The sequence below is a fragment of the Chiloscyllium plagiosum genome, chromosome 10 (genome assembly GCF_004010195.1).
Source record: "Chiloscyllium plagiosum isolate BGI_BamShark_2017 chromosome 10, ASM401019v2, whole genome shotgun sequence".
NCBI lineage: Eukaryota > Metazoa > Chordata > Chondrichthyes > Orectolobiformes > Hemiscylliidae > Chiloscyllium > Chiloscyllium plagiosum.
Window position 1 is genome coordinate 5,948,376 of NC_057719.1, and position 12,613 is coordinate 5,960,988.

At 41.4% G+C, this 12,613-nt stretch overlaps 1 protein-coding gene across 2 annotated transcripts in view; it reads left to right on the forward strand.

The window, feature by feature from the left end:
- Window positions 1-12,613, forward strand: part of ttc7b (tetratricopeptide repeat domain 7B) — a 355,708-nt gene that overhangs the window by 231,853 nt on the left and 111,242 nt on the right. For both annotated transcript variants that reach the window (XM_043696948.1, XM_043696949.1), the window contains exon 17: window positions 1,626-1,723. In XM_043696948.1, the coding sequence (XP_043552883.1) occupies window positions 1,626-1,723 (98 nt within the window). The remainder of the gene's footprint in view (window positions 1-1,625; window positions 1,724-12,613) is intronic.

Here is a 12,613-nt window from a genome sequence, read left to right on the forward strand (position 1 = left end):
GTGTATGGAATGAGCTGCCAGAGGATGTGGTGGAGGCTGGTACAATTGCAACATTTAAGAGGCATTTGGATGAGTATATGAATAGGAAGGGTTTGGAGGGATATGGGCCGGGTGCTGGCAGGTGGGACTAGATTGGGTTGGGATAGCTTGTCAGCATGGACCGAAGGGTCTGTTTCCATGCTGTACATCTCTATGACTCTATGACTCACTTAGAATGGAAGAAATCAAGAATACAATTGACAGATTCTTCCATCCGAATTATTGTTGCATAGTTAAATTTCAAATAAAATCATTTTATAGCACAGAAGAAGACCATTAAACTCATTAACTACACCATCTCTCATTGAGCTCTGTTCCTTCACTCTTTAAGCATTTCTTTTTATTACACTTATTCAGTTTTCTATTAAGTGTCATAATGGATTCTACTTTCATCACTGTTTCTGGTGGAGCATCACATCCTAACCACTATGGGGGTGCAGGCAGGAAAGTGGAGTTACGGCCACAACCAACTCTATTATAATCTAGCTAAATGGCAGAGCAGGCTCGAATGGCTTGAATGACTTGCTCCTATTTATGCCTTATTACCTCCCTTTACAGTTTGGCGTTCTATTTCTAAGCTTCTGTGAAGTGAATTTAGGCAAGTATGAAATAAAGTTCCTATTGAGCTGGGAAATTCCTTCTATTTTATTCATACCCAGGAGTGCCACAGATAATCAGCTTATATGGGAAACCTAAAAGGTCACACCAGAACAGTGTCGTTCATGTTAAGACAGAGAACAGATGTTCAGCTTGCATCTAAACATACTGTGTCTCACGTGGGAGTGCTTCCTTGTCTCAAATATAAAGCTTTCCATTTTCCTATCATAAGCTCATTTGGAACAAATAATCAAAAATAAAATCCAATGTCAGTGCAATATTTGTAATCTGCTATGATTATTAGCAAGTGGAGGACAGACTCTGGGGTCACTCAAGTGAAATGCAATTAACCACAGTAATAAAGATAGAAACACTTTTGGTCTAAAAAGTCTTAGTTATGCAAGAATAAAAGAGTAGGATAGAATTGTTTACATGGCTGTCTATCTGAAGTTCTGGCACACAATGACAAATATCACCAAAAATGCAGTTGTCCCAGGGTACATTTGAAACCGCAGTTATTCAAGAAATATCAACAAACTCTCTGACTCTTGTAATGCAAGAGGAGCTGGACATGGCTCCAGATTCCACATCTGACCTATAAACAAGAATTATCTTTCAGAAACAGAGCTGAGCTGGGAAGGGTTCTGACACCAGGCCTCTACATAACTACTCCAAACAATGTCCTGAAGCATAAAGTAGAATCTGGCTGTCAACCTCAGGCATGGTGTCTCCAGTAAACAAGCAGTTATCACAAGATATGTGACTACCCAAGAAAAACATTGTTAAAGTATACTCCAATTTTCTTTCATTGACTTTTATATTAAAAAAAAGTCTCCATGAACCTTGAAATTCGAGTCCACAAAAATGATTAAATCTGAAGTTTTCACAATATATGTTTCTTCCTTATTGACCAACATTTAACATGTTCATGATTTAGCTCATAAAGCATAAAACAAATTAACTATTTGTTCTGGTGACATTTGTTGCAGTGATTCAGGGAGAGGGAGCAGCCTGCTGGACAGAGTCATAGCTGACAGGCGGAATCTGAACACCATCTCTCTACCTGACTTCAGTGATCCTGAGACAGGTAAATATTATTGTCTGTTGACCTTAATCATTATTGGCTTGTTCTGGATGACCTACACAGATATGTTGTTAATTTAAGATTTCACTGTATTGCCCAGTTCTGTTGCCTCTGCAGACTCTTGTATGGTTCTGAGATACTGCACGACATAGATGATTGGAGCTCTATGTCCATGAAGTGGTGTGAGCTCCTACAGTAAATGGTGCGATAGCATGAAATGGACAAAGCTCAGCATTTCTTTAAATTAACACATACACTAATCACAATGCATTTAAATTTTCTTCTAAATGCTTTGGAGGCAAAAGAAATTTAATGCATTTACTTTGAGAGAGAAGTTGCTTTCAAATCATAGAATTTACAGCTAAAGCACACCTCTTCAGTTCAACTGCAGTGTGCCATTATTTATGCTCCACTTAAGTCTCTTCTCAGCCTACTAAATTGTGCTTATCAACGCCCTCTTCTATTCCTTTTCCATTTGTATCGTCGTTTCAGTTCAGAATTCAGAAATTCTGACATAAGCTTGTTCCCAGCCCCTTTCCTAGATGGGTAACACTGGTTTTGGTGCTGAGTTATAGAAAGTGAATTTTACAGTCCGATAGAAAACTGAAAGAAACCATTTGGAAACTTGTTAAGTGCAAAATAAGCAAGAGGTCTTTTTTTCTAAATTGGTTTATACATATAATAAAAGAAGCCTCTAAGTCGGCCATATTTGTAACCTGGGTTAATTCCCAACCCTTGCCTCTTAACTCTGCTGTTATTTTACCCTTTTTCAGTTTTTATCCAAATCTATTTTGAATGTCATCGGTGAATCGATGCAGTTGTTTATTCTTTCAAGAGATGTGGGCATCACTAGCTAGGGAAGCATTTATTGCCAATTCTGAGTTGTTCTTTCAAGCAGCCAAATTAGCATAATGCTCTTTCTGATAAATCTCCTTTGTACTTTCCCCAAGATGGTCTTTTCTTTTTAATCTTTTCCCTTCTGTGTTTTTTTTCTCTCCTGTTCTCTCTTTCTCTCTCTCTCTCTCTCTCTCTCTTTCTTTCTTCCCCAGTAATACTGACTTGTGCCAGAGTGCAAGCCGCTGGTGCTATGGGCACCCTCCTTTCACCCTTTCTGCATCTAAGCCAAGAGACAGTTCACACTGTGGTGGTTTTGTGAACCAGGGAAGCAATTACACTTGAACCTGTTCTTCTTATTGCTGCAGTGCTGTAATGCTTTACAGAATGATTTCATTGGATAAAGCTTAGGTGAGTCACTTATAAAACATGGATGTTAGTGCACCCACAGAATTAGCTATAGGTCGCTTAACTGGCCACAGTATTCCCAAGATCAAAATTCAAGCACAGGGGTCAGACCCATGGCTTTCCTGGACAATTCCACACTAAACAATGAAGCAGCAACTCAAACCATTGAAGAACTCTTAATTAACCAGTCTTAACCAATAACATACTGTTGGGATATTTTCCATGCTGCAAGGATATATTTACTAAAAGCATCAATATTATCTTGTGTTGCTGTCATTGCACAATTCTTAAAGTGAGTAGTTAAAAACAATGACTGCAGATGCTGGAAGCCAGGTGATAGGTCAGGGAGGAGGGTGGAGTGGATAGGTGGAAAGGAAGATAGGCAGGTAGGACAAGTCATGGGGACAGTGCTGAGCTGTAAGTTTGGAGCTGGGATGAGGTGGGGGAAGGGGAAATGAGGAAACTAGTGAAGTCCACATTGATGCCCTGGGTTTGAAGTGTTCCGAGGTGGAAGATGAGGCGTTCTTCCTCCAGGCGTCGGGTGGCGAGGGAGTGGTGGTGAAGGAGGCCCAGGACTTGCATGGCCTTGGCTGAGTGGGAGGGGGAGTTGAAATGTTGGGCCACAGGGCGGTGTGGTTGATTGGTGCAGGTGTCCCGGAGATGTTCCCTAAAGCGCTCTGCTGGGAGGTGTCCAGACTCCCCAGTGTAGAGGAGACCGCATCTGGAGCAACGGATGCAATAAATGATATTGGTGGATGTGCAGGTAAAACGTTGGTGGATGTGGAAGGCTCCTTTAGGGCCTTGGATGGAGGTGAGGGAGGAGGTGTGGGCGCAGGTTTTGCAATTCCTGCGGTGGCAGAGAAGGGTGCCAGGATGGGAGGGTGGGTCATAGGGAGGCGTGGACCTGACCAGGTAGTCACGGAGGGAACGGTCTTTGTGGAAGGCGGAAAGGGGTGGGAAGGGAAATATATCCCTGGTGGTGGGGTCTTTTTGGAGGTGGCAGAAATGTCAGCGGATGATTTGGTTTATGCGAAGGCTGGTAGGGTGGAAGGTGAGCACCAGGGGTGTTCTGTCCTTGTTACGGTTGGAGGGGTGGGGTCTGAGGGCAGAGGTGCGGGATATGGACGAGATGCCCATTGGAGAGCATCTTTAACCACATGGGAAGAGAAATTGCAGTCTCTAAAGAAGGAGGCCGTCTCGTGTGTTTTTTGGTGGAACTGGTCCTCCTGGGAGCAGATACGGCGGAGGCAGAGGAATTGGGAATACGGGATGGCATTTTTGCAAGAGGTAGGGTGGGAAGAGGTGTAATCCAGGTAGCTGTGGGAGTTGGTGGGTTTGTAAAAAAAAATGTCGGTGTCAAGTGAGTCGTGCTGAACAACTTTTCACTGGTTAACTTGCTGCCTTTCTGCCATCTGACATTTTCCAAAGCTGCTTCCTTCCTCTGAAAGACAGGAACTGCATATCTATGAGTTTACATAGGAACCTTGATTAACTGGCATTCGATTAACTGAATTTTGGATGATCTGAACAAGATCGCAAAGTTCTGATGCATGGCTAACTATGTTATCTGGCAATCGATCAACCGAACGAAATACTCCCAGCCCGTGTCCTTCGGATAATTGAGGTTCCACTGTATAATCAAAACGGACACATGCTAGACACAGGCCGAGGAGGATTAGAATGGTTTAACTTTTGAGAGCTGAACCTGAAACTTGACCCTAAAGAACCAGTTAATTAAGACAATTTGATTAAAGTCCAGTACAGTGGGAGTACTCTAAGGTTTCTTTCAGGGAGGCATGGAGCCATAGCAGATGTTGACACTTTACCCATCAATCCTATTGGCATCTAATTGATATTTTGTTCTTGGGGAAAAGAAAGCGGTGCCCAGTAGAGCCGAAGAGCCACACAGCATGGAAACTGGTCCAACTAGTCCGCCCCAATCATGTTGCCAAACCAAATTAGTCACACTTGCCTGCATTTATCCCATATCCTTTCAAACCTTTCCTATTCATGTAAATGTCTTTTAAATGTTGTAACTGTACCTGCATGTATCACTTGTGGAACCACTCTCTGTGTAAAAATGTTGCCCCTTATGTCCTTTTAACATCTTTCTCTTCTGACCTTAAAAATATGCCTGCCTTCCCCACCCTAGGGAAAAGACCCTTGCTGTTCACCTTATCTATGCCCCTCATGATTTCATAAACCTCTATAGGGTCACCCCTCAACCTCCTACGCTCCAGTTAAAAAAAAAGTCCCAGGCTATCTTTATAGCTCCAATCTTCCATTCCCAGTAACATCCTGGTAAATCTTTTCTGAATCCTCTCCAATTTAGTAATATCCTTCCTGTAGCAGAGTGACCAGAACTGTACATAGTACTCCAAAAGAAGCCTCACCAATGTCTTAAGCAATCTCACTGATGTCCCAGCTTCTATACTGAAAAGTCTGAGCAATGAAGGCGAGCCTGCTAAACACATTCTTAACCACCCTGTCTACGTGTGACACAAATTTCAAAGAATCATGTACCTGAACCACACTCTGTCCTACAACACTACTCATGAGAATGTTAATATTTTCACAAATGTCACCAGTTAATTTCCTTTATATGCCTGCACCATACACATGCTTACAGTCTCTCCTCAGAAACTGGACATTGCATTGCAGTAACCAATCGCGCGCACACACTCTGTCTCTTCTCTCTCTCTCTCTCTAGCTGTATTTGGAACAGGTGAATTGTTTCATAATAATCGGGAGAGCAGATAAACCTCCAATTCCGGCCTCTTCCCCATTTTTCTTCACTCCGCCATTGATGGCTGTGATGTCACTTGCATCTGTCCTCAGCTGTAGAATTTCCTGCTTGAATTTCTCTACCTCAATACTTTAAACCACTCTGTTAAATCTACCTCTTTGTCCAAGCTTTTGGCCACTTGTTGTAACATCTGTATGTCGTTCAATATCACATTGTGGCAAATAACACTCCAGTAAAGGACCTGACCACAATTTGCCACATTAAAAACACAGGTATGTGCAAATTGTTGAAAATGCCAAGCAATTCTCAGCTGGACCTTAATGATTACAGATTTCGTGACAGACTTAACTCTATTCTTCCTACAAGTGGGAAGAGGTCAGTTCTTGCATTCAATTTTTTTTTCCAAATTTCTCATCTGTCCATCACTATTATACATTAGTCTTGACTAAAGAATTTCTTGGACCACAGGGGAACTGTTTAATTAGCCAGCTGTTCAGAACAATCTACACTAAAATATATTGCTGACATTCATTACACTAGAAAATGGATATGGGCCATTTTGAAACATGTCCCTAATGACATTCTTCCTCTGCTCTACCTTCTTCATACCCTTACTTCAATGTTGTCAGATTAGACTAGATTACCTACAGTGTGGAAACAGGCCCTTTGGCCCAACAAGTCCACACTGACCCTCTGAAGAGTAACCCATCCAGACCCATTTCCCTCTGACTAATGTGCCTAACACTATGAGCAATTTAGCATGGCCAATTCACCTGACCTGCACGTCTTTGGACTGTGGGAGGAAACCGAAGCACCCGGAGGAAACCCATGCAGACACAGGGAGAATGTGCAAACTCCACACAGACAATCGCCCAAGGCTGGAATTGAACCTGGGACTCTGGTGCTGTGAGGCAGCAGTGCTAACCACTGAGCCACTGTGCCACCCTCTCTTATGACAAGGTTGCTTGTCTCTTCCAGTTGACTTTAGCACCTGACTGAAACTCCACTGTCTTGCCAGTGAACGTATAACTTCTCTTGCTCACCTCCCTCCACCCCCACAATGCTTTCCATGTCACTGCCTTAAGCTCAGCTGGTCAAGCTTTTGGGCCATAAACCAAGTTGGAGACATCATATTCTATCTGTGATATTATTTTAACCTGTGATATTCTCCATCCAGCTACTAGTGAAAACCTTATTCCTGCATTTCTCACTTCAAGTGAAAACTACTCCAGGGCTGTGATTACTAGCCCCACACTCTGTAATTTCTGACTTGGTTATTTCTCTCATTGCTGTCTCTGGGATCTTATGGTGTGAAAATAATTCCTACGAGACAACAGAGACTACATTAAACAATGTTAGACTTTAATGGCATTGGCACATTTTGAGGTTTTGACAAGTGCAATTTAATTGCAAATTATTTTATTGCATTCATGTTCATCTGTATAATGGTGACTATACCTCAAAAATAATTACTTAACCACTTTTTAAAATTCATTCATAGGGTAGAAACTGGCAAGGGCATCACTTAATGCCTGTCCCTCACTGCCTTTGAGTAGGTGGTGTTGAGCCACACCTTTGAACTGCTGCATATCAAGTGAGTGTAGCCAACCCAGTGCTAGAGAAGGATTTTGACCCAGCAACAGCAAAGAAATGGCATTATAACTCTATATCAGCACTATGAGAAACTTGGAGCAAAACTTGCAAATGATGTTTCCAAGCATTTTCGGCCTTTGGTTTTGCAGCTAATAAAATGTGCTGTTGAAGCATTCTTGACGAGTTGTTATAATGTATCTTGAAGGGTATTTGTTATTTAAAACTGCAGTAACAATGCAAGTTAGTTTCTTTGTTTTCTGCTGCAATGTCTTTCTGATCTCTACTCTATATTGTCTGATTATTTGTCTTAATTTTCCCTGTACTTTAATCTCTGAGGGCACAGCTGTCAGAAAGAATCATCCTACACTCATTGCCTTCCCATTTCAACATGTCTCAACTAAACCCACTGTGCTGCCAAGTTTCTAACAATATTAATGGTGAACTCAATATCCTTTCAGGTCTCTTGATGCACTGCCTGCTAAATTGACTTTACTGTCCTCCTCCTGTCATATCATTGTGAGCCTAAGTCTTGTCCTGCTGAATGTCAGGGCTTACTAACTGCTTCTCCCCTGACAGTTCTGTAGCTAAGCATCTCTGCAGTCTTTGAAAGCTGAACTCCAATAAATTAAGCAAGAGAGAAATGTGAAACTGGAGCAAACTAGTTTTTTTAAAAAGGGGGAAGTTAGCATTGAAGGGTTAAAAGTACGTATCTGAATCTAGTTTCTTTCTTCCTTACACTGTCCCTGCCAAATTGTGGCACACCAATGCCTTCAACATTAGACTCTCCCTCACATTCTGACAGAGTTCATCGCAACCACATGCACTCATTAATTTCCTGAAAACTCTTATCACGTACCCCACCTCACAATGTCACTCTCTGTATTTTGTGCATGCTTCACTTCCATCCAGTTTGGTGGGAATGGATCACAGAGACATTTGCCCATCTCGTTAGCCTGAAATGTAGGATGAAATGAGTGAATCTTTGCTAGGTTGTTAACACTTTAATTAGTGGTTGTAGACCAGTTAGATCAAACAACGAATCAAATTGATAGAGTAAATTGGCTATATTACTTCCCTTTCCAAATCATGGCACAGGTATTAAAGAGTTGTATAAAGGAGGGAATTAAGCACGAGGAAATAAAATGTTAGAATTTGTTTTGGGTCAGCTCCAGTAAGAATAAGAGTCCATTTGCTTAACAATTACAGGAGGTTGTATATTAGATTTAATTGAGTCCTGTGAACCAAGCATCCATTTTTACAACCACTCAAAGCTGCTGTTAAATATAGGTAATAAATTTACTGTTGAAACATTCAAATTGCTATCAGCTATCAATTGGAAACCAACACTTGTCAATGTTTTTTTTCCCTGCTTATTCCAGAAAGCTTTTTTTTGCTAGGTTCATTTGCATGAATATTAGATACAATCACCACACACCACTCTGCCACCAGCAAAGTCCCTCACCCAGGTGCTCAGTGTTAACTTGGCTATGAATGTTTGTTGGGCAGTTATGTCACATTTGGAACTGGTGGGTAAAATCCAATTCTGTCCACAAGAGAATACTTTCCAGCATGGATTTGCCAGCTGACGATTAGTAGAGAGACAATTGAGTAGTTTTATTTCATCTTAGTTTACTCATTGATTAGAAATACTAATTGTAGCTGCACTGTCTAGATCAGGTAACCCAGCACACACAGGAGATCAAGCCTTGGTATCATACTGGTCTGCATGATTCAGTTGCTCACTATATAAACTAGTTGAGCCATCAGAGAAGCTAACTAAGGACTCCAAAAGCTTGTATTTTCAAAAAATCTGTTGGACTATAACCTGGTGCCATGCAAGTTTTGACATTGTGATTTTAGGCAAGGAATTGTCCTCACAACACACTGATTTCCTCCATCCCTGCCAGCTCCCCATCACAAACCCAAGGCAATAAGGTTGTTCTCCTGTTGCCTTAAGACCATAAGAAGTGGGAGCAGACGTTGGCCATTCAGCCCATTAAATCAGCTCCACCATTCAAACAGATTCAAAATCTGCTAGTCAAGCCAATGTCAGTTAACTCAGTGTTGACGAGAAGTTAAATCAGCAAACTCACTTTGGCTCGATTAGCTCCAAATGCAATACAGTGCACTAACCAATGATTGAAGAGTTATAGGCATAATGCTTCATTTTATTATAAGTTTGGTAGCAGTTCAACTTTAAGCTGTAGTTTGTCGATCTCGCTTTAAGTCCAGACACAGATCTGAGGTGGTAATGGTGTAAAGGTATTTCAATAACAGTCGCAAGTTAAATTAAACATGAATTTCACTAATGACATTAATGAATCTGTATTATAGACTAATTAAGGAGCCCTAACTGTGTGGAAAAGATTCATGAATGGAAACATTTAACTATAATGTTGAGGTTAAGATTATAGTTGCTTTTGTGAAGATTAGGATGCACAATAATGTTTATGATCAGTGTGTTTGTATTCAATTTGTACGTTGGGAAATTGTGTCCGAAACAAAAGGGAAAGAAAAATTGCAATTATGCACTGAGGAATATTTTTCTCCATTTCAATTAACTAGTTCGACCTGCTTTCAGCTCAGTTTAATTGGTCCAATCCATTTCCCTGTGTGACAGAAGACTAGACAGAGAAAGACTTGCCTTGTTCCAGAGACTGCACTTACTCAACTAAATGCATTTTTTCAGTAATAAAGGAATTAATATTTCTCCTGAAGGTACAATTTTTTGTTACAGACTCATGGGATTGCAGGGCTATCAGAACACATCAGAAAACTAAGCAGCTTATTTGTCAGCGATTAAATGGAGTGTTCAAGGGTCATTCCAGTGAAGAGTTTTGATCTAACTGTCCTAGACCAGTATATCACCCTTCAAGGTGTATTAATTGTTCATTAGCTTCAAATCCAGCTGTTACCAGTTAAAATAATGGATCACATTGGGGAGGGCTCTGTATTATCTCAGACTCAGTGATGCTTCTTGGTACTAACACCTACACCGCCAATTCTACATAGTACTTGCAGCTAATATCTGACCATATAGCACAATAGGTCCACGTGTTTATGCTGCACGCAAGTCTCCTCCCATCCTCCTTTATCCAGTCTCATCAACAAAACCTAATCTATTCCTCTGTCCTCCTTATATGTATTTAGCCTCCATAAGACGTAGGAACAGAAGTAAATCATTTGACACATCAATAAGATCATGGTTGATCTAATAATCCTCCATTTTCCTGCCTTTTCCTCATAACCCAGCCTTGAATATACTTGACAACCCAGTCTCACCAGCCTCTATGGTAACAATTCTACAGAGTCACTACCCTCTGTGAGAAAAAAAATTTTTCTTCATCGCTATCTTAACTGGGGAAACTCCTTACTTTGAGATTGTGCTCTCTTAACCTCGACTCTGCAACTGGAGTAATCAACATGTCCACATCTACCTTGTTAAGGCCCCTAAGTTTCTTCAATATCTCTATAATTCTTCTAAACTCCAATGAGTACAAGCCCAACCTACTCCGTTTCCCCTCATAAGATCATAGGAACATGAATAGGCCATTCAGTCCCTGAAGGCACTTCTGGCCTTCAATGGTTGATTTGTGGCCTAACTCCATATATCTGCCTTTGGCTCATCATTCTTAATATCATTGGGGAGACTGGATGCCTCCTCGCAGAGCGCTTCAGGGAACATCTCCGGGACACCCGCACCAATCAACCCCACCGCCCCGTGGCCTAACTTTACAACTCCCCCTCCCACTCTGCCGAGGACATTTAGGTCCTGGGCTACCTCCACCACCACTCCCTCACCACCCGATACCTGGAGGAAGAATGCCTCATCTTCTGCCTCGGAACACTTCAACTCCAGGGCATTAATGTGGACTTCACCAGTTTCCTCATTTCCCTTCCCCCCATCTTACCTCAGTTCCAACCTTCCAGCTCAGCACTGTCCTCGTGACCTGTCCTACACCTATTGTACTCTTCTCTCCAGCCCCACCACCCCCCCTACCCCCATTTATCTCTCCACCCTGGAGGCTTCCTGCCTCTATTCCTGATGAAGGGCTTTTGCCCAAAACGTCGATTTTCCTGCTCCTCGGATGCTGCCTGACCTGCTGTGCTTTTCCAGCACCACTCTAATCTAAACTCTGGTTTCCAGCATCTGCAGTCCTCACTTTTGCCTATTCTTAATACCTTTGTTTATCAAAAAATTACCTATCTCAGATTTTAAATTAACAACTGATCTAACATCAACTACTGTTTGTGAAAGGGTTCCAAACCTCTGCTATCCTTTGTGTTAGAATTAGTTAATAACATCCATTTGAATGGTCTGACCCTGAGAAATCTTTCCATACGTAAAATGAACCCAATGAACCTTCCCTGGACTGCCTCCAAAGTCAGTATATCTTAAATGTGGGCCCAGAACTATTTACAATTATTCCAGGTGTGGTCTGGCTAGTGCCTTATATAGTTTAAACAAGACCTTCCTTTGAAATAAAGGCCAGCAGTCCGTTTTCCTTCTCTATTTCCCACTGAACTTCAATGCCAGCTTTTTGTGATTTATGCAGAGCTGTGCTGCAGTTCTCTGCAGCATTTCGTCATTTTAATAACATTCAGCTCTTCTTTTCTTCTGAAAGTGCATCACCTCATTTTCCCAGATTATATTCCATTTGCTAAGTTTTTGCTCACTCCACAAAAATGCATCTGTGCTAACTGCCTCAACCACTCCTCATAGTAGAGAGAGTTCCAGGGTCTAATCAAACTTTTCATTCATTAAAACCCTGAGATCACTGCTACTGCTTATATCTCCCACAAAAGCCGCAATTCTTCTTGATTTGATTAAATTTAATTTATTATTGTCGCAAGTACTGAGCTACTGTAAAAAGTATTTTTTGTGTGCTAACCAGGCAAATCACACCTTACACGAGTGCATCAGGATAACAGAACAGAATGCAGAATATAATGTTACAGCTACAGAGAAGTTGCAGAGAAAAATCAATGCTAATATATGAGAAACAAAAGCAAAAATTGCTGGATAAGCTCAGCAGGTCTAGCAGCATCTGTGGAGAGAAATTAGAGTTATCATTTCAGTTGAGTGACCCTTCCTCAGAACGCTCTTAATATATGAGAGATCTATTCACAAGTTTAATATGCCCGATGGAAGAGAGTATAAGAGAGCTTTGATTATGTTGACGGCTTTCCCAAGGCAGCAGGATGTATAGACAGAGTCAACAGAAAGAAGGACGGTTTTCACGATGGTCTGGTTTGCATTCACAACTTTCTAATTTTTTGCAGTCTTGGGCAGAGTGGTTGCCATACTAAGC